Source organism: Ciconia boyciana, chromosome 2 (genome assembly GCF_034638445.1).
Source record: "Ciconia boyciana chromosome 2, ASM3463844v1, whole genome shotgun sequence".
Taxonomy (NCBI): domain Eukaryota; kingdom Metazoa; phylum Chordata; class Aves; order Ciconiiformes; family Ciconiidae; genus Ciconia; species Ciconia boyciana.
The window spans coordinates 53118351-53145754 of record NC_132935.1 but is presented as its reverse complement, the minus strand read 5'-3'; the positions used below and the strand labels follow the sequence as shown (position 1 = coordinate 53145754).

Sequence of the window (27404 nt, the reverse complement as noted above, 5' to 3'; positions counted from 1 at the left end):
AGAGAAACAAGCATTGGCAGGGTCATATTCCTCCTCTGCCTTATCCCAGATGCTTTAAGCTGTGGTAACTCATGCCTGAGAGATGAGCCTAAGCCTCTCTCTCCTCATGAACTACAAAGGACAAGCTCAGCATAGACATCTACGGGGCAGAGAGGTGAATCCCACCGTTATTTTCTACGGATGCAATTCAGGTCTCTAGTGCCGATTTAGATGTGGAAGGGCGTCCTGCCTGGCCTCCAGCTGCTGCTTCAGAAGAATGCAGGTCTCATGGCTCCCACTCTCGTATGTCAGCTTTGTGTAGATGCCTCCAATACCCTGAGATGTTTAACATGGCACTGGGCACCTTTCTTGAATTGCTCCCTGTATTTCTAACTGTAAAGTAGAACAGGCTGGGTTTTAAAAAGCTCCTTTTCAGTATGACAATTGGATAATTCATGACAAACTTTTGCTCTATTATATACTGGGGGGAGGGGGGAGAGGGGAGATTCCAAATAAATTCCAAATAAATGACACAATGCTTTCCTTTTTTAAAATTATTAGGGGTTTTGTGGGGAAAAAAAGAAGTGAATTGAAGGGCAAGAAGGAGGACAGAGGTTTTTTTTAAAAAAAAAGCCAAAAATGGAATGATCGCAGAATTTTTCAGATTTAAATCCATCATAAAATTGTGCTTGCTTTTCTCAATTTAGGAAAAAAAAAAAAACAGAAATATTTCCAGCAAAATTACACTTTTCATGATCATAGAATCACAGAATCATAGCATAGTTTGGGTTGGAAGGGACCTTTAAAGGTCATCTAGTCCAACCTCCCTGCAATGAGCAGGGACATCTTTAGCTAGATCAGGTTGCTCAGAGCCCCGTCCAGCCTGACCTTGAATGTTTCCAGGGATGGGGCATCTACCACCTCTCTGGGAAACCTGTGCCAGAGTTCCACCACCCTCACCATAAAAAATTTCTTCTGTATATCTAGTCTGAATCTACCCTCTTCCAGTTTAAAACCATTACCCCTTGTCCTATAACAACAGGCCCTGCTAAAAAGTCTGTCCCCATCTTTCTTATAAGCCCCCTTTAAGTACTGAAAGGCAGCAATCAGGTCTCCCCAGAGCCTTCTCTTCTCCAGGCTGAACAACCTCAACTCTCTCAGCCTGTCCTCATAGGAGAGGTGTTCCAGCCCTCTGATCATTTTCGTGGCCCTCCTCTGGACCTGCTCCAACAGCTCCACGTCTTTCCTGTGCTGAGGGCTCCAGAGCTGGACGCAGTACTGCAGGTGGGCTCTCACCAGAGCAGAGTAGAGGGGCAGAACCACCTCCCTCGACCTGCTGGCCACGCTTTTGATGTAGCCTGGGATACAGTTGGCCTTCTGGGCTGCGAGCGTACATTGCTGGCTCATGTCCAGCTTTTCATCCACCAGTACCCCCGACTTCTTCTCCACAGGGCTGTTTTCAATCCCTTCATCCCCAGCCTGTATTGATACCAGATATGATGCTCCATATTTTCTTACAGTGATTACGTATTTTTGACTAGACCTACAGTTACCTCTTCAGATTGAAGTAATATGGTACCTCAGTGGGTCCTCACAACAATTCCCGTAAGCTCAGAGTCTGTGTCCGTAGGAGTTGTCTCCAGTGGAACAGGACCCAAGTGCACTTCTCCCTTTGGTGGCAAGAAACCAGTGGTTCAGCTGCATGGGGAATCGCAACCCAAAGCGATGAGAAATGGACGGTCAAAGGGTGCTGAGAAAGAATATTGCGTGTGTTGAGAGATCTTCCCCTCACAGAGCCCCCAGGATTTCTGGCAGATGAGTGCTCCCTGCCCAGTGAACTGGGACCGGCAGGTCTCTACATACAAGGGGAAGAAGCCTACCTTCATCAAAGAACATAGCTTTGTCTTTCGGGGGTCAAGTAAATCCATTTGATGTTGCAACACTGTGATTCGCTGTGTTGAGGAATTTAGATTTAAGGGCAGCCACACACCCAGGAACACAGTGATGGGCTAGACAGACTTAGACCAGTTTGTTTAGTCCTAGTCGCACATCTTGAGAGCCATTTATCACCAGGATGGGCTGGCAGGCTCAGCCAAGTAGCTGGGGCTTTAATAACAGTGATTGCTTAAGGAATTTCAGCACTGGTAAGAGAAAAGGTGGGGTGGGGTTTTTTGTTTGGTTTTGAGTGTTTTTCTCCAGAAGCAAAGGAAGGCTTCTGCTTTGACAGCAAAAAGGAAAGCAGGATCAAGAAGTGGTAGGAGAAAACAGTATCTCCAGTCAGTTTTGAGGTGCCCTTGAGAGTCCTAGGAAAAGGCTGACGAGGAATGTATTTGGGAGGGTTTTATGGCAGGACACGACACAGCAAGGGTTCCCAACCCATAGCTGCAAGCTTGGACATGGGAATGGAGACGAAGCATCCCAAGCCTGGAAATAGACTGTCAACAGCCAAGTCTGGGAACTGCCACTATTTAGGCTAGCTAGAAAATGTGGTCTTTAAAGGAGCTGAGCCACACAAAAAGATAAATTTCACAGTAAGCATTTGTTTATTTTTGCAGGGCTATTTCAGACATTTATCAGTGAAGCAATGATTGAACTCCCATTAAAAGTGACTCAGGAGGTATCCGTAGGACGTTGTTCAACCTGTGAATTGTTAGCGCTGAGGTGATTTTACCGACGATATAAAAATTCCTAATTATGCTTCCTTCAGTGATCCTTTGAAGATGACGGTAGACCGTGGCTCTGAGGTGGCTATCACAAGAAACAACCACTACATCTGTCACTCCCCACACGTTCACCTTTTAAAGTCATTTTCACTTTGACGAGATCCTACTGACAATCGCGAGGGGCTGCTGGCTCCTTCCCCCCTCCCGCGTTCACCACAGCGCAGCACCGCCACCTTCCGTGCCCGCGGCCGCCTCCCGCGCATGCGCTCAGCCTCAGGCGGGAGGCGAGAGCAAGGCGCCGGCACCGCCCAGGAACAGCCGCCCGCAGCGGACGCCACCAACCGGCGCCCGCGCGCGGCGCGCCCCGCCCGCTACGCCCCGCCCCGCTCCCCGCCCCTCATGGGGCGGGAGAGGAGGCGGGGCGTCTCCAGGATGTACGCAGTGCTGTTCCGAGGAGTATGGCGTCATCGGCGCGCGTCGCGGAGCGTCGTTCAGTTGGAGCGATGTCGCCGCCGCTCTTCAGCCTGCCCGAGGCGCGGCTCCGCTTCACGGTGAGCTCGGCCGGGCCCGGGCGGGGGTGGAGGCTCCCCTCCCTCGCTGCTGCTCGGAGGGGGACCGGGCGGGAGGGAGACTGCGTCTGCGCGCCGGTGTAGGGCTCTGCCTTCCCGCGCTGTCCGCCCCCCTCCCCTTCCGCCTGAGCGGCCGGGCCGCGCCGGCTCTGCCCGGTCCTGGGTCGGCAGGCCCGGCCGGGGCCCCCCCTGAGGAGGGGCCCAGACTCTCCTTTAACGAGCGTTCAGCGCAGCTGAGATAAAGCGGTATAAGTTTGGGGACAGGGCTCCGTACCGGCTCAGCCTAGCCCGCCGAGGTCAGGATCTGCTGTTTAGTTAACTAAAATCAGTGTAAAATAAAACGAAATTCTGGCGTAACCCCCGCAGCAAACCGCCCGTAGCTTATTGAGCTTATCTCTTTTGCGGCTTGCTGAATGATGTTTTTCCATTGCCAGAGCAGCTGAGGCTGGATGTGCACCCAGGCCTCTGGATCTCGCCATTTGCGGCCCAGTTTGTTGGACAAGGGGATGGGGTTTGCACAGAAGTGGTTGAGGCACAAGACACATGCTCCATTAGATTGATTTTGTTACAGAATAAAGTAATTTTCAGACCATCTTGTTAGCAGGAGTCATGTCCCAAACCACCATAACCTGCCTGTGAGGCAGGTGAAGTTGTGTGTGTGGGACTTGAAACTGTTGTACATGCAGCATTGGCCACAACAGCGTATTCCTCTGTGTTTCACTTAAAAATACTATTTTTACCACACTGTTAGCCCAGGATTGAGGTGTGATGCTCTACTAGCTCACATGCCTAATTTGCTAGGCATTTGTTATTTGCCCTTCTTGTTACAGAGTTCTCTTCATAAACTGACACATGGTGTGTGGCAAATAGATTCCTTAGTATTTCTGTCCACTGTCTGGTAGAGGAAGGAGGAGATCCTTCTGGTTTCGTACTGGGTTTGTAACTTTTCTTTCTTTATGTTTTGGTAGACGTCTGCCAGAGAGGCTCTGAATAACAAAAGTATCAAGCCATTGTTGAATGCATTCAACCAGATTCCTGGGAGGTAAGTAAATGCTGCTTGATTCTAAAAGGTGTCTATCCACATAACTTTTAGTAATCTTGTCCCTAATAGTTGTTACTAACTGATGTGGAATGTTTGCATTTGCAGTGAAAATGAAAAGAAGTGTACCTTGGATCAAGCTTTTAGAGTTATTGTAGAAGAAGAAATAGTAAGTACTTTAAACTGCTACAGTTTAGTAGTAAGTACTTTTAACTGCTTAGTAAGTAGTTAGTAAGTACTAATAGTAAGTACTTTTAACTGCTATATCTCTTGATAAAGCTCCAATTTCTGTTTGCAAGTTAACTTATTAATTTAACAGCAAGTTTAGTATAAGGAAATATTGTTTATTAAAAACATGAATTATGTAAAAGTTATATAATTAAGATTGAATATGGATGATTAAAGGAGATTGATAGCTAGGACAGAATGGCAGTGTTTTACAGATACCACACTATAGTGAGAGGTGTTGGCTTAGCCTTTTCCAGCAGTTCTTTGTAATGCTTATGAAAGTCTGCTCTGTCTTAAAATTCTAGTTCACAAATATGCATTATTCTACCACTGTACTTTAAGGGTGGGGTGGAGTGGGTTATCTGTTACTAGCATGTAACAAAGCCACCTGCCAACTGAAAAGAATGATGAAAGGAATCAAAGAATGTTTTTGTTGGTATTACTTGAATGAAGGCTGAATGTGGGATATTAACTTTCAGAGGTAAATGACACTCTACACAGTAGGTATTGTAGGGTCTTTAATGGCCAGAAGTGGTCAAGAAATGTTGCTCACTCAGTAAAAACTTTTTGTGGTTAACTGACAGGTCTGATTTAATAGATTGTTTGAAGTTTTAGGAAGTTGAATGTCAATATTTGTTTTAAATATGCCTACTTGGAAACAAGGATTTTAGTTTTGTTAAATATATTTAGGTCAGAATAGAGAAGTCTAACACTGTTCTGTTTGTTTAGATAAACAAAGCTCCATGTGAAAATCTCCTGGCAATTATTTCTCTTGCTATTAATGGAGTCACAGAAGGTGAGCGTCTCTTTCTCAAATCTGTTGGCAGTTTTAGGGGCCATTTAAAATCTTGATTTTTTTTTTGTGAGTCATTTACAGCAGTTAGCTTTGATAGTATGTGGTCCTTAAGTTAGTGGTTATTAAGTCTGTTTCACAAGAGAAGTATAATATAATTGAATTCAGTTATATGTGCGATATTTATGTTAGAATCTTTTTTTTTTATAATTGAGGAAAATACATGGTTTTGGTTGCAACATAGTTAGCATTTTCTGCCTTTGTTCATCACTGTAAAATGCTTAGAAGTCTTCCTTCATAATTTCAGAGATAAGAGCACTGAGTCAGAGAGGTTAAATGACTTGTAGGTTTCTTTCTGTCACTGGCAGAGCCAGAAGTAACTTCTCCTGAATATCTGTGCTTGTATCCGAGTACTGACCTGTCAGTACACGCTGTTTTTTAGATACTTGAATCTGTTTCTGTAACTGTCTTTTGTGTCAGAAATCATTGTGCTAATCTCTTCTGAAGAGGCTTTCGTGCTCTTCCCTTTGCTTATTTGTTCACATTACACATCAAACACTTGTTTGTTTTAGTAAGTATAGCTCAACTACATGTGTGTTTTATGAACTTGTAGAATAACAAGACCTGTGATTATGAGGAATGCAGACACTACCAAACTACAGAGCATGGGTAGACAGATTTGGAGCACTGCTTTAGTGGTACTTTGCTTGAGGAAAAGACTCTCAAACTTCATGGGTGTGTGTAGTGTAACTAACTGGTTTTAGAAGTCTGAAAGTTCACTTGCAGTCTGCAAAGAGATACAACATTGTTTCAGGCTTTGAGGTTTTTAGAATAGTTATTCTTTATTATTTGTTTTATCTTAGTGCAAAGCTCTTGTAAAGCTCATCTGCATATGTGTACATATAGAAATAGCTTTAATGGGAGTTCATGCTTTAGCCCAAGCTTTTTGTTAGTATTTGTAGGAACCCAGGAGAACTTTTTTATTTTATTTTTTTTAACATAATGTCCCTCAAATCCCGCGCACCTTTATTGCATTTCAGTTCAAATTTGCTGAATAAAATATTCCCTGTTCCTCATAGCTATCTGCACTGCATCAACTCCTTTTGTGCTTCTGGGGGATGTTCTGGATTGCCTGCCTTTGGATCAGTGTGACAAAATTTTCACTTTTGTGGAGAAAAATGTTGCTACATGGAAATCGGTAGGTATTTTTCCAAAATGTGATATAGTTGTGCCAAAGCTTCTGTCTACCTAAACCATTTTTTCAAAAAGATTTTAAATGTGTTTGTATCTGTGTTTAAATAGTAGTAGCATGAGCACATTTTGTTTTGAGGCTTAAAAATGTCTGGGCAGCAGAGGTCAGACAATTAATAATAAAAGAAATCATAATTTTTATTGTTCTATTTCTAACTCCTTTCTCTACAGTACACAGTGTTTGTCACATTTAGAAACCGCAAATTTAACTTCTGATGCACAATTTGTGTGAGTAGCTTCTCTCTTGACTTACTACTCGGCTTCTTTGTCAGAGCTGCAGGAGATTCCGGGATCTACAATTTTCAGGGAAATAAGTCATCTTGGTCACTTCCTTAATGAGCTTTCCATTACAGGACTATAGCAATGGTGAATATGTTGGCCTAAAATGTTTCTGCTCTTGAGGACCACCTGGTGTTTTGAGGCCCGTGTGACGGTTTTATGCTCTTCCTGTACTATGGTGCTGTAGCAGGAGAAGAGCTGCTGCAACAGGCTGCTGAGCTTCTTGTGCTGCAGGCTCTGTTAATTAAAGAGGGAATTCAAGGTCTCAGGCAGTAGTCCTAAGCTGCCTGCATTTTTATTCCAAGATCATAAGAAATCTTGGATCTCATTATCCTTGGTTTGCTCTTTGGCAGTACTGTGGGGACCACAAGTGTCAGCAACTCTTAGGTAACACCTGAAAAGCATTCCAGTTTCTCTGTGTTTTCCTAATCTGGATTTCCTAACTGGGACTACCTCCCATAGGCATTCATTCAGGCTATTCTGTTTCAGATAACATTGTTGTCCCATCCACCCACCCCCCCCACCCCCCCGATATATTCATAAACTGTACTTTATCGTTAATTCAAGTACCTATCAATTTTTCTCCTGCTGCCAAATTACTAGTACTATGAATGCTCTAAATCTTTTGTGTATTCCTCTTTGCGTTTGTGTATAGATAATGCATGGAATAATAAAAGCAATGAGTGTAAAAATTAGTGTGTTCCAAGAAAAATGTGTTACAGTTCATTGTCACGTGTTTTTTCTGTATGGAGACTGGATTTAAATGTTGCGTTTTATGCTTTCTTGGAATTTGTGGGACTGCTTGTTTTATGTTGCCTTTTTGTGAAACCTGCCTCTTATTTAAGGGAGAACTGAAATATAGACTTAACAGTAGGAATGACTTATACTTACTCAGGGCTTGTGATTTGATTTAAATTCTGCTCAAGAAGATGTTGTGTTCTCTTAATGATCTAAATACCTTTACTCCATTTCAGAATACATTTTACTCTGCAGGGAAAAATTACTTGCTACGAATGTGCAATGGTGAGTTGTAGTTTTTCAGGGGGGTGGTAGGGAGTTCTTTAATTCCCCATCTTGCAAATGAAAGTGAGTTTAATAATTTGATTTACATTCGGATGTGTTCAATAAGTAATAAAGTTAAAAGGCAGATCGTTCATCCTAGCAGATATTCATGAGTCTTGCTGATTAATGTAAAAGTCATTCTGACCTCAGGGAAATCTCTTCATCAGTGGAGGTCGTTATAGCAGAACACCTGACAATTATTTATTCCTCAGCAATGGCAAGGCCCATATCAGAGGCTGTGTTTGAGTAGGATTTGAACTTATTTTTTATTGCTGTTGAAGGTGTTAGGAGAATTGGTAGAATGTGTCTGGAAAAAATATGGCTGATCTGAGGAAGTTACTAACAGTTAAATTTACAAATCTTAGGTTCCTTTCAATAGCTATGTAGGTCATCTAATTAGCAAGTCTTAAATTCTAGTGTGTGAGAAATTGAAAGAGGGATAAATACTAATATTCTTTACTTTTTACAATATTTAGACCTCCTAAGAAGACTATCTAAGTCACAAAACACAGTATTCTGTGGAAGAATTCAGCTGTTCTTGGCTAGGTTATTTCCGCTTTCAGAAAAGTCAGGTGAGATTTTTTTGCATTTCATCACACTTAACATCTAACAAAGACTAAATATGCTGAATCTTAAGTTTACGATGGTTGCCGACCAAATTCAGTTGGAGAAAATCACTTTGCACTTGTATCTTAGTTCTTGTCTCTACCCTTGATATTGTAAGTGACTTTAATTTGCTGTGATTTCAAACACAAGTTTTGAATGCTGTTTCTGAGAATTTAATATTGGCATCTCATAAGCAACTGAATGAACAGACTTTTGAACTTCACAACTTCTAAGACCCTTTGTTTTTCACAGGACTTAACTTGCAGAGTCAGTTTAACCTGGAAAATGTCACTGTTTTCAATACCAATGAACATGAGAGCACTCTAGGACAGAAGGTGAAAATTCCTTTGTTTTTCACTCATTCTGCAGGAAACATGTAAGACTTTGCACGGATATGCACTACTGTGCATAATGTTCAGAACTGTATGTTCGTAATTTGGTTTTCCCTCTTCCAGATCAAGCTGCTGATTCTGGAAATAGGCATGTTACCTGGTACATTAAACTGTGCAGACTTTGAGGGGAAAAAAAGTTGATTGTGAGGGATGAGCACTGTCACTTAACTGTACTAAGTTTTCCCCAAACCGGGGAAAAAAGTGTGTTTTTCCCCAAACCAGGAATTTGTTGCGCATTTTGCTGGACTAATACTTTAGAGGTCTTTTGAATTACTAGCTTAAGCTTTCTGATCTGAAGTGTAATAGAGTGTTTAAAATAAAGAACATCATAAAAACTGTATGTAAACTATAGTGGTATTTGTATAAGTTTTTAATTATTTTTTCCTATTAGCACACCGAGGAGAGAGAAGAAGGAATGGATGTAGAAGAAGGTGAAATGGGAGATGATGAAGCACCAACAAGTTGGTGAGCTTATAACAATTATAAAAGTTGAAACAAAATTTTATAAAGTGAAAATAAAGAGCTGCTTGGGAAATACCCTTAAAAGTTGTACTTGGAATTCTGCTTACCTCCTGTCCTCTCAAGACTGGATACAACCTAGCAGTGTCTTAATGTGTTTAAGTGGAGATGCCTGGAAGAGGAAAGAAATCTACGGATTATTTCAAAAAGTTGCATACCCTGGCTGAGAACCACTGTTACTCTCTCTTTTTCACAATTTTCCCAATTATCTTGACAAAACTTGTTCTGGTAAAATGTATTCAGGGATTCTGAGTACATGCTGTGTATGGTTTTTAGGAGAAAAAGCTGTGTTCCTCTTCATTCCCCAGATAGTAAGAAAAAGGGATCTTAAGAGTTTTACACTATTTTTGCTTTTATGATAAGAAACTAACAGTAGACTGGATGGAAAACTCTTTTAGGGACAAATTCTGAATTACAGATTTCTCTCTAAGAGCTCACTATTGACTTATTATTTCACTTACAAAATTAATTTCTGGGATTGAGCATTCCTGAGTGGACTTGAATTTAATATATCGCTCTCAGTATGGATTTTTGTAACCATTTGAATATTTTTTTTTTTTCCCCCCCAGTTCCATTCCAATAGATTATAACCTGTATAGAAAGTTCTGGTCACTTCAAGATTATTTTAGAAATCCTGTGCAGTGCTATGAGAAGGTCTCATGGAAAACTTTTCTTAAGGTAATCTGAGTTCATGCTTTCAAGCATTTGGCTTAAGTAAAAATAACCATTTATACAAGTAGAAGAGTGACAGCATAAGCGTAGAACAGTTCAACCGCTAATGCCATTGAAAAATAATAGTGCATGAGGAAATGCATTTTGCTGTTTTCTAAAGTGAGCCTTTGACAATAAACAGTATATTAAGATGTACAGTAAATCCCCTAATAAAACTTGCCTAAGTCACTAAGAGAAAGAATTCATATGTTGAAACAATGTCAGAAGTACCTTTTTTGTGACTCATCAGCTGCAAAAAGCAGAAATTGTGGGTTTGGGGTTTTTTTCCTCAAGAAGAAAAATAGTTCTACCTAGTCCTAGATCTTACTTTTGAATAGTCATATTGATTCCAGTGGGATCCTAAAGTTGATATGTTTCTAATGAAAGAAATCTCTTCATAGAAGCAATGACTTGAATGTCCTCTTCAGCCAGCTGTTTCAATTTAACTTAGCATGAATGTTGAGGATTTACTGCTAAGCTACCTGTTTCTTCATGATTTGCCACTCACTGTTTACTTAATAGCAAGAAGACTGGTTTTCTAAGCTTCATTCTCTGTGCTCTGGTAATAAGACGTAACATCTGCTCAGACATTCTAATATAAATCTAGTTAATGATGTCTACATTCTCAGCTTTCAAAAAAAAAAAAACCAAAAAACCGCCCCCCCCCCCCCCCCCCCCCCGTATGGTTCAGAGAAACTGAAAAGGCCAGGCTTAAGTCTTTCAGATGAAATTTTTGAGTTTTTCTTCATTGCAGCTTTAAGGCTCTGAATTGATTTTTAAGAGCAGCACTGCAAATTTAACTCTGAGTTATGTACCTTTCTTTGTATATATTATGAACAACTTAAATTGAGTTTGAATATAGCACTATCATCATGTGGAACTCTTTTCTTCGTAACATCTAAACAACAAAACAATTGTGCACTGTTCACAACCCTTAACATTGTTTTTCTTAGCATATTTTAAATACTCCAAATGATGTTCTGAAATGATAGATTACACTTTCACTGTCATTTGTGGTGTTCAGAGAAGCCCTACATGTGAGTGGCAAATGGGTCTTGTTTTGACTGGCTGATAGCAAGTTTACAAATGATTTTATTTGCTTGGCACCAAGTCTAGTGTAGTTCTCTAACTACAAAGTTGTTGTATTATTTTCATGTGGTAAATAACTCTGTTTTCTAGTATTCCGAAGAAGTTTTGGCTGTTTTCAAAAGTTACAAATTGGATGACACTCAGGCTTCCCGAAAAAAGTTGGAAGAACTAAAAACAGGAGGAGAACATGTATATTTTGCAAAGTTCCTAACTAGTGAAAAGGTACGTGACTTCTTTTCTCAGAATCACAGACTAGTTGAGGTTGGAAGGAACCTGCCTCTAGTTCAACCTCCCTGCTCAAAGCTCTTCCTAGAGCAGCTTGATCAACGTTATGTCCAGTTGGGTTTTGAATGTCTGCCATTACACTGTGTGGATTCCCTCTGTTAGATGATGATTCAGGGACTTTTGAGAGTTTCTGGAGTATGAGTCTGCAGTAAAGCTGATGTGTTTTGTTACATTTAGAAAAGGAAGTTAAAAGAGTAAATATTTAAAGATCTGTTCCTTTTTTTTTATTGCCTTTAGAATTACATTTTCAAAACTTGGCTGATGATGTGTTAACTATTTTCTGCACCATGATGGTCTTGTCTAAAATTGCTTCTAAAAAGATCTTGAGAGTTTTTTATTCTGTTAATATTAACTCAAAAATACAGCACTCTATTGAATTAAATCCTAAAATCATTGTCTTCATTTTGGAATGATATGTAACTTTAACTTTTAAATGCATGCATTAGCAGATGACAGAAAACAAGTCTCAATGCAGCATGAGTTTTCTCTTTCTGAGATAGAAGAGTAGGTAAACTCCTGTGACCTGTGTATTGTCAATTTTAAAATAACAGTATAGAAAATATAGAACCAGTTGCTTAATCAACACCCAGTAGTCAAAGGTCTGTTTCTTTAAAGACTCTTCAAATGTTTCCTTTGTACGATCTATCATGCTGCAGCACATAAGATAGAAACCAAGCAGTGTATCACTGTGCAAGTGTTGATGAGTGTGAACCCTTCTGTGGTAACCAAACCCTTATGTTATAGCCAGTAGTTCATAGGAAAAGGGAGCAAGCTGTCCTTCAGTTACTGAAAAATTTGAATGTTTGTTTTTTCTAAATTCTTGTTTGCTTCAAAGTGAATGTTGTAAAATCTATCAGTATAAAACTAGTTAAACAAAAATCTAGGAATACACTGTTTACTTTTACAAGCAGTTCCTCATACTTTTAAAAAATCGATTTCATTAGAAATTTTGATAACTGTCTTTCCTAAATTATGCTAGGTGACAGTTTACCAATCTTAGTACCTTTATGGAGCACTGTCCTGATAGGTGATACTGAACAGAGGTTCTGTAATGACTTACCATCATCTTGTGGTAAAAACAGTCCCCACCTAGTTTATCTGAAAACATTTGTTGGATTTTTTCACTTATGCATGTTTACTGTCTTTAAAATAAGTGTAATTCTTTTTTTGTTTTCTGTTTGTTTGTTTAGCTGATGGATTTACAGCTGAGTGACAGTAACTTTCGCCGTCACATCTTGTTGCAGTACCTAATACTATTTCAGTATCTAAAGGGACAGGTCAAATTTAAAAGGTAATGTGGAAATATTTTGTGTTTTGGGGATGGGGAGCTAGGAACTTGGAGATAAACCAAAATATTTTAAAAGAGTTTGTCTACTTGTTCTAAGGTTCTTGTGAAGCTTGCAGAGCCTTGGATTGGTAAACACAGGATGTGTCTGAAATTATTTTACAGCAGGAAGGCAGCAGTCTCATTCTTGCCTTTCTCTGCTCCTCTCTGCATGATTCTCTGCCTGCCCTTGCAGTGGCTCTAGTGTTCATTAGACTTACTCAAATTTGTGCAGTTTACTAAACCAGCAAAAAAACAACCTGCTCATCTTTGCAGAGTTAGCTTTCTGCCAAATTGAGTCGAGTATGGTCTTGGAGAAATAGAGGCCACTAAAGCTTTCTTAAGGTGAGTGCCAGCCATGAGAGGGAAGGAGTCCCTCTCTTTGGCAGCAGCAAGTTAGACCAATGCAAGCTACTTGTATGTGGCATCATTTTGAATTCATATTGACTCTGCGATGTGGCATTGGTTGCTGATTTGTTTTTTCTTGGTGTGCTACAGAATTCTGTCTAAAATAGCAAGAAATAACAATGGTGATTGTTGCTTTTATAAGTTAATGGGACGGAACAAAACCCTATCTTTTCCTACTCTGTACTCTAATGTTATGCTGAAAAAAACCCCTACCTCTCTGTTCATTTCCTGTGCCCTTGACCACACGTGCACATAATGATTAACATATCTTTCACCTGCAATATACTGCTTTTTGTAAACACATCTCAAAGAATGTTGCAAACTAGATTAGGATCATTATCCTCATTCTATAGATTATCTTTCAGTATTATTTATCAAGGCAATCTGGTGGCAGAGAAGGAGTAGTAGAATTCAGGTCTCCTGAATTGCAGTTCAGTCTGTAGAGGTGGTAGTCATTTCAATGACAATTCATTAAAACATCAATTCTCTTAATGAACTGTTTGAGATACTAAAGATCTGTGTTCTGTATACACCCAGTAGATTGTTTCTTTTACTGTGGCTTGTCTACAGTAGTGCTTTAGCTGGTGTTAGGAGAGGGTTTTTTTGAAGTAAGTCTCTTCATTGTGCCCACTTGCTGTGCTTTGGGTCCAGTATCAAGGTGTGATCTTGAATCATGCAAATGGACTTCCTATTGGATGAAGCTAAACTGCAAAGTATATTCCAACAAGCACATCTAATTAACTCCCCAAACTAAGAAGTGGTCAGTCTGTGGGACCAGTCCAGAGCACATTCAAACTACTTTCTTCAGATCCCTTCTAAAACCCCTCAAAGTATGTAGTGTAAATGATGTGTCCTCAGCACTATTTTGATGTCTAGTAAACTCTTCAAATTCAAAAAAGTGAGCTGATTTAATTACACTTTTCTTGTTGTTTTTTTGTTTCTGTTTTTTTCAATTCCAGTTCAAACTATGTTCTAACAGATGAACAGTCTCTTTGGATTGAAGATACTACAAAAGCAGTCTACCAGGTTGGTACACTAGATACTTCTATAAAAATTACATGGAAAAATATTTATCATGTAATATTGTATCAATGACCTTTGAAGCAGCAACCACCATTTTCTGTGGGTTTTTTTCTACGTATTCTGCTACGAATGTAATGCAAAAAGTTAACTTTTTTCCTCCTTCCCAATCATAGCTTCTTTCAGAAAATCCTCCAGATGGGGAAAGATTCTCGAAAATGGTAGAGGTAAGTACTTTTGTGCCTGTCTGAACAATGTCGGGGGGGTGGGGCAGGGGAGAAACAAATGAAAACAAAAGCCAAACCAGTATTGGTTTAAACTAGCTTTTGGAACATAGATGTAACACCTGAGAACTTTCATCTCATCTCAGTAAAAAAGGTCTTATAACATCTTTTTATTTTGTAGTCATATTTTTCCCGTGTTTTCATTAATGTGCTTTTCTTCCTTCTCCTGGGAAGAAATGGAAATGTGCATATATGTGCATGTGTACATACAGGAGACATTGATTATGGAAAAAAATAATAAAAATTTTTAAAAAGTCTCTGTAGAAAGGAGTGCTGTGCCCAAAGACATGGGAATAAGATGCAAGTGAAATAAAAAAAAATTGTCGTCTTGCTTTCCTTTTTTCCTTTACTTTTTCTCCTTCTCTAAACAAGAAAATAGATGCAGCCCTAGAGTCTTTCCCACAATTACTGAAGAGAGGAGATAGACAGCTGGTTTAGTTTATTCAAAAATAGTGTAAGATTATACTGATGAGCTTCAAAATAGTGGCTGAAATACATATACTATGACAAAGTTTTCCCCTTAATTTTAATAGCTCAATTAAAAACTTTGGGGTCAACTCCAAAGGTGATTATGACCCTAATAATGTGCAATATTATGTTTCTCCAGCATATATTAAATACTGAAGAAAACTGGAACTCATGGAAAAATGAGGGCTGCCCAAGCTTTGTGAAAGAAAGGTAACTCTATTATGAAGTAGAAGCTTGCTGCTGCTTCTTTGAAATGGTGGTTCAACTTCAGAATATGTACCCACGATGTATATGAGCGTTAATGATTCACACAACTTTGAGATTTGTATAGTTGAATGTCCCTTCTGTGTGTGTGCAGAAGGCTCCTAGATTTCTGCCAAAAGTCTTAAGGCTTCATTGTGTTAGTGAAGTGGTGGTTATGCACGTGCGGGGTCTCAGGAGAGCATTCGTCACTGTTTTATGGCAATGTTTTGTTCTCTTAATACCAAAGATCCAGTGACGGAGGAGACTGAAGCATGTTGTCTCCCCTCCTGCCTTCAGCAGACCCCTAGGTTGAAGAAGTTAGTGCCTGACTTTTCCATATACCTCTTTGGATTGCCTCTACTGAAGCCTTTTGCGTTATGGCTTTGGTGGGGCAGCATACCTGGAGTTTTGTGTAACAGTTCTCCTCTTAACGTACCTTATTAGATTTGCCACTTGGTGGTGATCGCTTACCTGAAAGGAAATTACATTTAGGTGGCTTTCGCCATTGAAAGGTTTCCTGTGTAATTAGTTACTAACTAGTGGCAAAACTTGAACTTTGACTCCATATGTCTACTTGACTATCTTAAGGTGGTGACCAAACATTCCTCTTCCATCCTTATTTATTCTACAGACAAACTGTAGCCTCTTCGTGGTAAGGAGCAGCTGGGTCATTATCTCTTTGCAGATTTCCTTTTATGGACAGATCAGGTGGTGCCACCTCTTAATGAACTTCATCTGTTTGCAAAAAAGGGAGGGGGGCTGTGAGAAAAGAGAAATTACTATTGCGGTGGGGGGAGGGGTAAAATTATGAAACTTGACTTTTATAAATGTTCTGTCTCCTTTAGATCTCAGCCAGAGTTTCAGCTTGGGTAGGTCTTACCCTAACCTCAGTGGTCTGGGATCTCCATTCTCTGATCCCATTAAATCAGGTGCACCTGGGATAAGAGAACTTGCAATCATAGAACAGATGATCCCAGCAGCAGGGTAGATCATACTTAGTATGTGCTGCTGGCATAAATGTGATTTGCTTCTTTTTCTATATCGGGACTCTGATAGACCTTTAAATTTGTGAGTGAACTAATTTTGGTGTCTGGCAAATCCTCTTCCTTATCCTTGCTTTACCTTCTCTTTCCTCTTCCACCCTCCCTCCTTCCACTCCTAGAATCCCAGTCCTTCTGAATACTTTCATTATGATTTAACTCGGCACCAGCTGAAGTGAAATAGCTTAATTTTGTTCTCTAAATATTACTGGTTTGATACTAAAGAGCTTTTTTCTTTAGACCTCCTGATTCTAAGCCAATGAGGCCTGTGAGAAAGAGGCCAGCTCCAGAGGACTTCTTAGGAAAAGGACCAAACAAGAAAATCCTTATGGGGAAGTATGTTGGATTTTTTTTGTTACAAGGTGTCTGGGTTTTGGTTGGCTAGTTGGTTTGGGGTTTTTTTGTGGGGGCTTTTTTTGCCACTGACTGTTTTTTCTAGCCAGTAATTTTCAAACTTCCTCACTTTGGAACTACTAGGAAAGAACAGCCAAGGGATATGTCAGTTCTTTTAAAACTTGCAGTATGCTTCCTTTCCTTATAGTCATCTCTTGTAGATCCTTTTTAAATAGTCTATAAGTTACAGGCTGAAAATAAGTGGTTTGTACTTGTTGGATCAGTTTTTATACTTTTGTTGTCTTTATGGTTTTGCTTAAAATGCGTCTATGCCATGCGTTTTAAAATAACACCCACTGGTATTTTATCCCTCGAGCAAAGAATTCTTCTTGATATGTCCTCTCCAATAAAAGTGCCATATTTTGCATGATACTAAGTGCTGCATTTTTTCACTTCCTTCATTAGGACAAATGATAGTCTTTTCTTTGTAACAGTTTACCTAACCTAGATGTGGAAATTTTGACTTTGTCTTGAGCTTCAAGACCTTGTACTGAGTGTTTAGTAAAATGTCCCTTCTGAAAAACAAAGTGATAAATTATGTCACTTCTCAAAACAGAATAGCCTGACCTTAACTAGTTTGGAAAGAGAGTTTGTTACTGTTTCTGACAATAGATCAGCAAGAGATTATAATAGAAATTTAATACATAATTGTCCTAATTTGCAACATCAGATAAGATTTCTGTCACTTCTGGTAATTCTGGTAAATGTATGTATCACAAAGTTTGTATGGTATACTTTATAATAAAGGCTCTGGGGTAAGAATTTCTGTAATGTTGTTTCGTGTGTCTGTCTTTGGTGAATGATGGAGGTGAATGATAGAATGATGAATGTGGAGTTTGATATGTGTTTACGCTTCGCTTTTCAGTGAGGAACTGACCCGCCTTTGGAATTTATGTCCTGATAACATGGAAGCTTGTAAATCTGAGAGTAGGTAGGTAAAAGATGGTGCGTTGTTGTCTAAAGCTAACTTTCAGAACTGTAATTGCACACAATTACAGTTATTACAAAATCAGCATAAGGAAAGTATATAAGGTGATCTTGTATGGTACGCCACTTCCCTGTGTGTTTTCAGAGAAGTTGGTTGTATGTATCTTAAAATGTCCTTACAGTGTTTTTTCACTAGTGTTTGTGCTGTCAGTAATTTTCATTGCTTAGTAAAGTAAAATCTAAGCTAAAAACCAGATGGAAATTCCCATTTTGTAGAGCGTGACTGTATAATTAAGTACCTTATATAATAGAGGAAGATTGCCAGTTCTGGCTCTAATGAAGTTAGCATGCTATTTGGCTATGATTTTCAAGCAGGCATGTGCTTTGAACAATACTAGATAAGAGGAAATTGGCTAGCAGGCATTGTTTTGGTGCATACCGGATCTACTAATGTTGCAGATGTAGAAAAATACAATTATTGGTTATCCTTCTGCTTCTGCTTGCACAATTGTAGGAAATACTGAAATGTACTTTACTGCATAACTTTCTATTTGTTAAAGATAGCGTAATCCCCTTTTGTGCAGATGTGGTACCTAGTCTGAAAACTTGGAAAAGGAATGGGGCAGTTCCCAAAGAGAACTTTGCTAGTAGTGGCTGCAAAGGCTGGATGCCTGGGGAGAGGTGCTAGCTGTGTAGATGTCCTGAGTGGAGGAATTGCTTTTCCAGAGGTTGAGAGCTCAGCAGAGGAGCGCCTTCCTTTCTTGTCAGGCTGGGATGTGCAGGAAGGCCTCGGACAGGATACTTGCCTTTACTAGGCCAAGGGCAGACTAAAGGTGGAGTTGTGTTTGGAACTAAAGCTTTTGATTCCCTGTGCACGACTGTATTGTGCTGCAGCTTATTTAAATTAAAAAAAAAAAAATCCGAAACTAAACAAATGGAGATAAACCAAGCAAATGCGTGCCACGGTAAACGGAAAGAAGATCCCGGGGCATCTGGATTCAGTTACAAGTTTTATTATAGACTTTGTGACTGAACATGGTCAAGTGACTAACTTTTTGCTTTGATTCCTTATGTCTTCATTCAAATGGGGTAATACTTCCTTACCTGTCATCTTTTTAGATAGCTATTCCTGGGATAAAATCTGTTTTTTAAGTTTTTGCATAGTGCCAAATATAGCAGGATTCAGATCAGATGGGTTTTCAAGATGCTGGCCTTGGTTCCAGTAGTCAGTGATAATACTATGCTTAAACATGCATGGGGCACTGCTTTCCTGAGCAAAATGTGTTGTTTTTTTTTTTCAAAAAAAAACTAAAGTGAATTTATAGCCCAGTACACTTGCCCCCATGACTGATCACTAGGTTCCCTTGTAGAAGCAGATGTGTCTCTGTCAAACACTAGGTAGGAGAAATACAGATCATTATGAGCTTGCTTTGCACCACTGGTAATCTTGGCTCACAGTAACCTACAGCTCTTAAGTAATCTGTATTTCTTGCTTATAGTGTTCAAAGCAGCAAAGTATCCTGATCATTGTGAATATTTCTGTTGGGTTTTTTTTTTAGGTCATGGTTCCTTATGTACTGGTTTGAATACCTTTCAGAAGCAACCACTAGCTGTTCTAAGAACAGAAACATCCATTGCCTTTTTAATAAGTCCCCAATGAACCACAATATTGTCTTTTAAATCACACAAGAGCTGAGGTTGGGAGGGACTTCTAGAGATCACATGGTCCATCCCCTTGCTCAGAGCAGTGTCAACTAGAGCCAGTTGCCTAGGACCTTCTCCAGTGGGGTTTTGAATGTGTCTCAGAGTGGAAGCTCCACAGCCTTCCTGGGCAACCTGTTCCAGTGTTTGACCACCCTCACAGAAAAGTGTGGGTTTTTTCTGATGCTTAAGTTGAATTTCCAGTATTTCAATTTGTGCCAGCTGCTGCTTGTACTTTCACTGAGTAGCATCGAGTCTGACTTTTCCTTACTGCACCCATCAGGTATTTACTGCCCCTGAGCCTTCTCTTCTCCAGCGTAAACAGTCCTAGCTCCTTCAGCCTCTGCTTGGACGTCAGATGCTCCTGTCCATGCACAGCCTTTTGCATGGACCCGTGTCTCTTGTGCTGGGGAGCCCAGAACTGGACCCAGCGCTCCAGATGTATCATCTTGCCAGTGCTGAATAGAAGGAGGGAAGGATAATTTCCCTTGACCTGTTGGCAACCCTCTTCCTAATGCAGCCCAGGATGCCGCTGGCCTTCTTTACCAGAAGGGTGCATTGCTGGCTCATGTTTGTGGTGTTCTCCACCAAGACCTTTTCTGCAAAGCTGTTCTCCAGCCAGTCAATCCCCAGCACGTACTCATGCCTGGGTTTGTTCCTCCCCAGGGGCAGGACTTAGCATTTCCCTTTCCTGAACTTAATGAGGTTCCTGTCAGCCAGTTCCTCTGGTCTGTTGAGGTCCCTCTGAATGGCAGCACAACCCTCTAGTCTATTAACCACTCCTCCCAGTTGTACATTGCCTGCAAACTTGCTGAGGGGGCACTCTGTCCTGTCATCAGTAGGTCAGTAATGAAGGTGCTAAATAGTACTGGGCCCAGTACTGAGCCCTGGCATATGCTGGTGACAGACCTCCAGCTGGACTTCATGCCACTGATCACATCTTTCTGAGTGCAGGAGTTCAGATGCTTTTCAGTCTGCTTCAAATAAATCAATTTCTCCTGACGCCTGGAGACTTAGACCTATATTGAATGTACTTTAACTGAAGCAACTTCAGCAAAAGGCACAGGATCCCCATGGGGGGTGAAATGAATGTCTTTGAGCAAGTCGGGGAGCTGCTAAGATGGCATCATTAAGTACAACATTAAGCTGCCTAATATTTTTCCCCCTCTAAAATTAATGATCATAAATAATTGAAACTGGGGAGTAATAACAGTCTAGCTTTCTCTGGTAGCAGATGAAACTGAAATGGGGAGGGTGGGGGGGGTAAAGAGGCCACATTTACTTATCCTGTCCTGTCAAATTGCACAAAACTAACAACCATTTTAGACTCCCAAGCGCTTGCGAGCTGTGCAATAGGTAGCATGTTTCTAACACAGCCAGTCACTTGTTGCGGGTATTTTTATGAAAGTCTCATTTCCTTATTGCCTGAATTCTTGTCTTATGTCCCATAGTTCTTTTTCATTTAATGCTATTGACAGATGTTCATGTCACCTTTTGGTATGGCAGAAGGTTTAAATATGTATAATAGGCAGCGCTAGTGACTACTGGTATGCTTCAGTGGTTATGCAGTAAATAATTTTATAGCAACATGTATCAAACATTCTTTGCTTATTTGCAATTGTTACATTTTAGTAGGTTGTTCTTTGGGATTATTTTCTTCTGTGGATATGCTTGATGTGTATGAAGGAACTGAAAGACAGCTATTTTAGAGTAGATTGTGAGGAGTATTAAGCCCCTTATTTTATTTTTTTAGGGAATACATGCCAACGTTGGAGGAGTTTTTTGAAGAAGCTATTGAACAAGCAGATCCTGAAAACATGGTTGAAAATAAGTATAAGTATGTCAATCTGTGTTTCACTTTATTTTGATCTCTTTCATGTTTGGATTGTTAAAGAAAACAGGCTGGTCTCTGTATTACTAATATCTGTGCCAGACTCCAGTAATGTACCAAAAACTTACAAGTTTGGACAGAATTATCTTAATTAGGAAATTACTCTGATTTTTTTTCTGTGCTTTTATAGATCACAGGCTGTTACCAACCAAACTTGTGTTTTATTATAGGGCTGTGAACAATTCAAACTATGGCTGGAGAGCATTGAGACTTCTAGCTCGCAGAAGTCCCCACTTCTTCCAGCCAACAAACCAACAATTCAAGAGTTTACCTGAATATCTAGAAAACATGGTAATCAAATTAGCCAAGGAGCTGCCTGTAAGTAATATTATCCTATAATAATAAATGCTGATTTCATTTGACTTCCTGCTTGTCTCTCTGCAGTCCATTGGGTACATGGGGAGGGAGGGGGCAAAAAAAACACAGCAAAAAAAAAAGCTTGTAAAGTAAAAATTGCAAGTAAAATTGGTCTAATGGATGAAGATCCCGGTAACACTAAACTGTGAATAACATTGACTAACCAAGTAACTACTGAGCTCTGCCTTGTATTCTGTGAACAAACAACTGTGGCAATCCCAAGTTTTTCTGCTGCATTGGTAGGCAAGAATATATTTGTACCCAGCTATTTGGGTTCTGTGTTGCAGTGCAAACCACTTTTTGAAGGTGTAAGTTGGTGTTAGGGCTCATGAATATCAGCAGCTGTGGCTACTGGGATGGCAGCCCCCAGTAAAGGGGCAGGGTATGCAGCTGAAGTGTTACCAGAGCTTTACAGCAAGACTTACCAGAGCTCTTCTGTCAGCCCCCTGACTTTTAAAATATGGAATGAAAAACAGACCTTGTGGAGCTCTAAATCTAAGGCATTAACCCTTTGCATGTTCAACAGTACAAATTTGAGGCCAGGGAGGGGTCTTCCAGCTCACTTTATACACAAGGATAAGAGGGACTAACAGTTGGGGAAGGGAGCATTTTCAAAACCTTTGAGTTAGTACACAACCCAGCAATTTGTTGCGCCGTATTTGAGACCTTCCTTGTCTGTAATGTGAAACCACTGAGGTGTAAAGGTTGGATTGTAATATATAGCTTTTCTTGTTTGTTCAGCCATCAGAGTTAACTAGATGCTAATAGCAATTTTAGAAAAAATACTGGGAGGGGAAAGCTGTTTACTATATGAAGGTGTCACTGTATGCAGTATTCCAGATGGTACTACTGTCATGTACCAAATGTTATGGCAAGAAAGAAATGCGTAGATAAGGCCTGTGATTGAAATGCAGGAAAAGAAGCGGCCTTTTGTTCATCTTGGCTGATCAATAGCTAAATCGGAGAGTGAAAAGTTTGTTTGCTTATTTGTTTGCCACCTTTAGTGTACAGAGAAGCTTGAAAGTACAGAAAACTTTGAGGAATAATTTTTTATAAAAATATTCATCAGTAGTGTAGTCTTAGAAAGTTGGTTTTGGTTTGGGTTTGTTTTTGTGTGTTAAAGTATTACAGCTATGTATGTAATGCTTAGTTGTAGTTACTGTGAAAGGAATGGGAGAGAATCCTGTGAAGTCAGTGGATGCTTTCATTGTTAGGCTTTTTTAGTTAATACTGTGTTTTATTAGAACACTTGTTACTGGTGTTTTGGATACAAGAGGCTGTGGGGGATTTTTAATTCTCATATGGGATCATGTCCGATTTTCCATTCTAACACACATTCCAGGGACCATCACAGAGCTGTAAAATTTCTCTTGAAACACAAAATTCATCCAGTGATGTTTAGTTCTCTCATTGTAGCCTCCTTCTGAAGAAATAAAAACAGGCGAAGATGAAGATGAGGAAGATAATGATGCTTTATTAAAAGAAAACAATGAAAGTAAGATTTGCATGTTCTCAGTCTTTTCAGTTTCTCTCTTGAGGTGTATTGTAGAACCTGTGTGTTATCATAGTTTCCACTGAGGGTCACCAGTCCTGGTTACCCTAGTGTTTCCAACTTGAACCCACATTTGTACCAAAAAGCGCAGCCTTTTGTGCAGCCAAAAGGTGCAGTTTCTACACGGGGCACCAGTAGTAACCTCGCAGTCTCCTGGCCTGCAGTGCTGAAAGCGTCCAACTTGTTGAAGTTGGATTAGCGCTTTCATTAGAAGCCTCTTCAACCTTTTCTGTGTAGTGTATGTTCACAGTGTTAGTAGGTGTTTATAGCTAAAATGCCAGCGTTGCTGTGTAAAAACCTACCCAAGTGTTCCTCGCCCCACTTTTCCTGTTCTTTCTGCCCTTTAATTGCCAGGGGTAAGTGTGTCCCTCTAGCCCCTGCTGGAGTGGGTAGTTATGGGACTTTCAGAAATTGATATATTCCAAGTCTCAGATCTCTACTTCCTTTTCCTTTAAAATATCTTAAAGACGAAAGCTTCTCTGTGAGAAGAGCAACCTCCCTGACAAATGTCATCTCTTGTTCCTTTCCATGAACCAGTCCTTCCATTTTTGTCTCTTACCTGTAACCCTGGTATGCCATGCTGCTACGTGTCCTTCCCTGTCTCCTGTGTCTGTGAATCTGCCTTCTTCCATCCTCATTCACGCCTTCATCTCGCAGCACCTTCTCCCTTGAGTGTTGTATTTCTGTATGCTCTTGGATCCAGCATGGGCAGATGGGGTATGCAGGGTACAGAACTTGCACATTGGCTACTGCTGGTTACCTGTGAACTTCATGATTTTGTTCAAAGATTTTTCTGTTAGTGGAAAGCCTTCTGTGGGCCTCTGTGAATCTCTTCTGTTGCCCTTTTCCTTCCAGCACCTGACCTTTCCCAGTCTCCTTGCCAGTAGTGGAGAAGTTCTCTCCTCTTCAGCTTAACGCTGCCCAAAACAGCCTTCGGTGCTTCACTGTGTTGAATTTACATCTTTCATTAGATCTTGCCTTAAAGCAAAGAGGGGAGAGCTGTGGTCCGCTATACGCCGTTGTGCTTAGAAATAATGGAAGTGATCTGAGTGCTTTTGTTGTTTTGTTGTTCGTGATCTTCGATTCTTTCCCCTCGATGTAGTGGGTTTAGTTCAGATAAATGAGTGTGACTGATATGCACTGGAGAGAGTTGAAGCTTCCGCTCCATGCCAGGTGACTCTTCAGGTGGCATGAGGGTGAGATACTTATTAAAAATTAAGAATATTATTAATTTCTGTGCATAAGTAATTCAGTCTTGGGGGTGTCTTCTTTAAAACTGTGAAGTAAACATAGGTGGTAAGCTATAGATTGTAGACCATGATAAGCTATAAAACTGCAAACCCACCTGTGTAATTACTGCAGCATTCTGCTTCTCAGCATTTTTACCTTGATGCCAGAATAACAGAAAATTCCTTGGAGTACTGACTAGATATTGAGTTACTATCCTATTCACAGTCCTGCTGCTAATAGGAACATGAGTCTTCAGTAACTTGGTAAAAGGGAAGCAAACTATTTTTTACCTGGATTAATGCTGTGTAAAGTGACTAAAATAAGTCTGAAAGACAACTAAATGTTAAAGATCACTCTGTATTTTAATATTATAGTTGACTCATGTATTGGAAATTGCAGGCTACCTGTCAAAATCCTTGTTTTCATTTGGAGGAGGCAGTTCTGATGTACTTCAGGCTTTAGCAGTTCTCTCAATCAAACAGGAGATAAAAAAAAAATCTTGTTTTCTATTATCATGGGCAATAAGGGGCATTCCTCTTGAAACCCAGGTAATATATCTGTAAAAATCCATCTGTTCTCAGAGCCCTTGAGTAGGTCTTCACACCTAAAGGAAATGTGTAAGTCAGTCTGTTAGTAAATACATAGGTTTAAAATGGGGCAGATCAGGGAAGATTCATAGGCAGTCTCAGGTGACATGCCCTGTGTCTCACTGTGATTCTTTTTTCCCCAGGTCCAGAGGTACAACGGGACAAAGCCATGACGGGTGAACAAATCGAGTCATTTGCTAACAGGCTTGGGGAGCAGTGGAAAGCCTTGGCCCCCTACTTGGAAATGAAGGATTCTGATATTCGGCAGATTGAGTCAGACAGCGAGGACATGAAGATGAGAGCTAAGCAGCTGCTGGTTGCCTGGCAGGATCAGGAGGGTGCACATGCAACCCCTGAGAATCTGATTACTGCGCTGAACAAAGCTGGGTTAAGTGACCTCGCGGAAAGCCTAACTAATGACACTGAAAGCAGCAGCTAACTTGCTTTAGATGCTAACTCGTCGTTTGGGGGGTGGGGGGGTTAATTGGGACTGTTCTGTCTGTTGTTGTCATTGTTCTTAATTGTGACTGTTTTGCTTGTTGTGTTAATTGTTACTGCTGTGGCTAGGTAACAGATATTTTTGATAGGTATTTTATGTTCAATAAACGGTAAAACTTTTTAATAATACTGTTCTGTTGTCCAGACTTTCTGAGAAAAGGATTAGTCATTCTGATCCAGAAATGGGAAGCTTCATCTTGGATGGTGGAAAGGTAAAAGGGATGATGGAGAGTGAAGGCAGCTTCCTGTGCAGACTGCAGTAGGAGCGCTTGGCATCCGCAGAGCTTGGGTTGCTCCTTTTGGACAGAGCGGTCAATAGTCTCTGTAGCTGCCTCTGTGTAGTTTCTCAGAGCACGGGTAGGTGTGAAGGACTTCTAAGTTGTCATTTGCTGGGGTGGTGGGGAGCTGTAGACCATCAAAATGTACCTGTTTGTGAGTGATTTGACTGAGAAAACAATAGGGTTGTGATGGAGGTCCAAGCCATAGCATTAATTTTCAGTGAAGAACCAGGGTCCTCTAAGGGGTGCTGTGGTCAGTCTGCTCTCCTGCTGAAGAACTGGTTCTCTCTGTACCTTGACAGTCAGTAATCAGGGGGGTTTCTATGCTTCTTTTTATTAGTAATTACTAACTTCAGTTGCTGCAGATGTTTGGCTATGTAGGAACAGCCCTGAGTCATAATAAACAAGGTAATTTTTTTGTCCCAGTTCACTGAAGTGACAATTGGTTTCCTGTTAAGGATATGGCTGTCTAGTGATGGGTACAAGCTGTTGCATGTAGCTGAATTTTTTTTTCCCCCCTCAAAAGGCAAGACACTTTTGTGGTGGTGTAGCTAGCTGCAACTTGTGGCTATTTCTTGTAGAATTTGTCACTCAGTAAAATGTAATTGCTGAGTGTTTAGGAAACTATGTATCACAGAACTTTTTCTCTGCAGAGTATTGTTTCAGTTATGAAATTGTACCTGTGAATTTCCAGGGTGGTTAGCTGCCAGTGTGGAGGGGGTTTCCTGCCTGCAGAGCTGTTGATGAGAGCTTTGGGCCTGCTCCCCTGCTTTGGATTTAACTGCATTAGGAATTTGATTATTGGGTGCTTCAGTGAAGGTCGGTATGGGCTGATATATGGGACAGCTGGTGGAAAGAATACAGCCCAAGTCTTCCCTCCTGCTGCAGATAGATACAATTTGGTAGAAGGTACAAGATGTAACCATTTCAATTGATTAAGGGACTTGAGCATATTGTGAACTGAAGGGGGTGGGGATGACCAATGGCTCTTCTGAGGAGAGGGAGCATTGCTGCTCTTGGAAATGCAGCCTCCCATGGAGGAGTCGGAGCACGCACTTACTTACACCATGGATTAGTGTTTGCGGTTTCTGGGGGAAACACAGGGGAAAGCGAGAACCCTGTTCTGCAGCTAAAGTGAAGTGAATGCAGCCTACCTGCCACCTCGATGCTGGGAAAGCTGGCCACAAGGGAAGGTGACTGAAGGAAGCAGTGTCCAGTGAGTTGTATTCTTGATGCTTCAGGCATGAACCATAATCTCACTGCTCGTGTTTGAGGCAAGAAGACTTCAGCACTGAGCTGTCCCTGCAATTTAGCTTTGATCCCTTTCAAAGCAGCAGAGCTGTCTTGTGTCACTTTGTGCATGGAGGAGTCCTGATTTTTTTTTCTGCATCATCTGACAAGTATGACCTCATCAAAATGTGCCAGCACTGCTCTGGCCCTTGAACAGGCTTGAAATTACTCATCTGGGGAGAGACCCTGACTGCAAGGATCCTTATCAATCACTGATGCAAGCCCCCAGCCCTAAAGGGTGGGGTTTCACAGACCTAGAAAGCCCTCCACTAGCAACAGAGATGGCAGGCTTAGACCCAGTGGTAACTGCTGCTTCTCCTACAGTGTTCTCAGTGTCCCAACTGTTTATTCAGTGTATCTTGTCCCATGTGATAAATGCACACATCTCAAACTGAGGAAAAAGCAAGAGCAGCAAAAAAATGGTGCAGAACACTTTCTGGGAAGGAAA

The 27404-nt window shown here is 40.6% G+C and overlaps 1 protein-coding gene across 3 annotated transcripts; it reads left to right on the top strand.

The window, feature by feature from the left end:
• Positions 1–3034: 3034 nt before the first annotated feature.
• THOC1 (THO complex subunit 1) lies at positions 3035–25509 on the top strand. Of its 3 annotated transcripts, XM_072852662.1 has the most exons (21): positions 3035–3193; positions 4180–4253; positions 4359–4419; positions 5208–5274; positions 6351–6469; positions 7776–7824; positions 8340–8435; positions 8722–8804; positions 9253–9326; positions 9950–10058; positions 11271–11402; positions 12656–12756; positions 14157–14223; positions 14394–14444; positions 15109–15179; positions 16493–16588; positions 17511–17576; positions 21027–21110; positions 21335–21482; positions 22938–23016; positions 25034–25509. In XM_072852662.1, exons 1-21 carry the CDS (start codon positions 3101–3103, stop codon positions 25327–25329), a joined length of 2016 nt encoding a protein of 671 aa, XP_072708763.1. In that variant the 5' UTR covers positions 3035–3100; the 3' UTR covers positions 25330–25509. The 3 variants fall into 3 exon arrangements, with proteins under 3 accessions (XP_072708763.1, XP_072708764.1, XP_072708765.1); XM_072852663.1 differs by lacking the exon at positions 17511–17576; XM_072852664.1 differs by lacking the exon at positions 22938–23016 and having other exon boundaries at positions 25034–25210.
• Positions 25510–27404: the final 1895 nt, after the last annotated feature.

Coding starts and splice junctions, on each gene's coding strand:
- THOC1 (XM_072852662.1), top strand. CDS start 3,101: ATGGCGTCATCGGCGCGCGTCGCGGAGCGTCGTTCAGTTGGAGCGATG. Junction 3,194..4,179: donor AGGCGCGGCTCCGCTTCACG/GTGAGCTCGGCC, acceptor ATGTTTTGGTAG/ACGTCTGCCAGAGAGGCTCT. Junction 15,180..16,492: donor CCAAGCTTTGTGAAAGAAAG/GTAACTCTATTA, acceptor TTTTTTCTTTAG/ACCTCCTGATTCTAAGCCAA.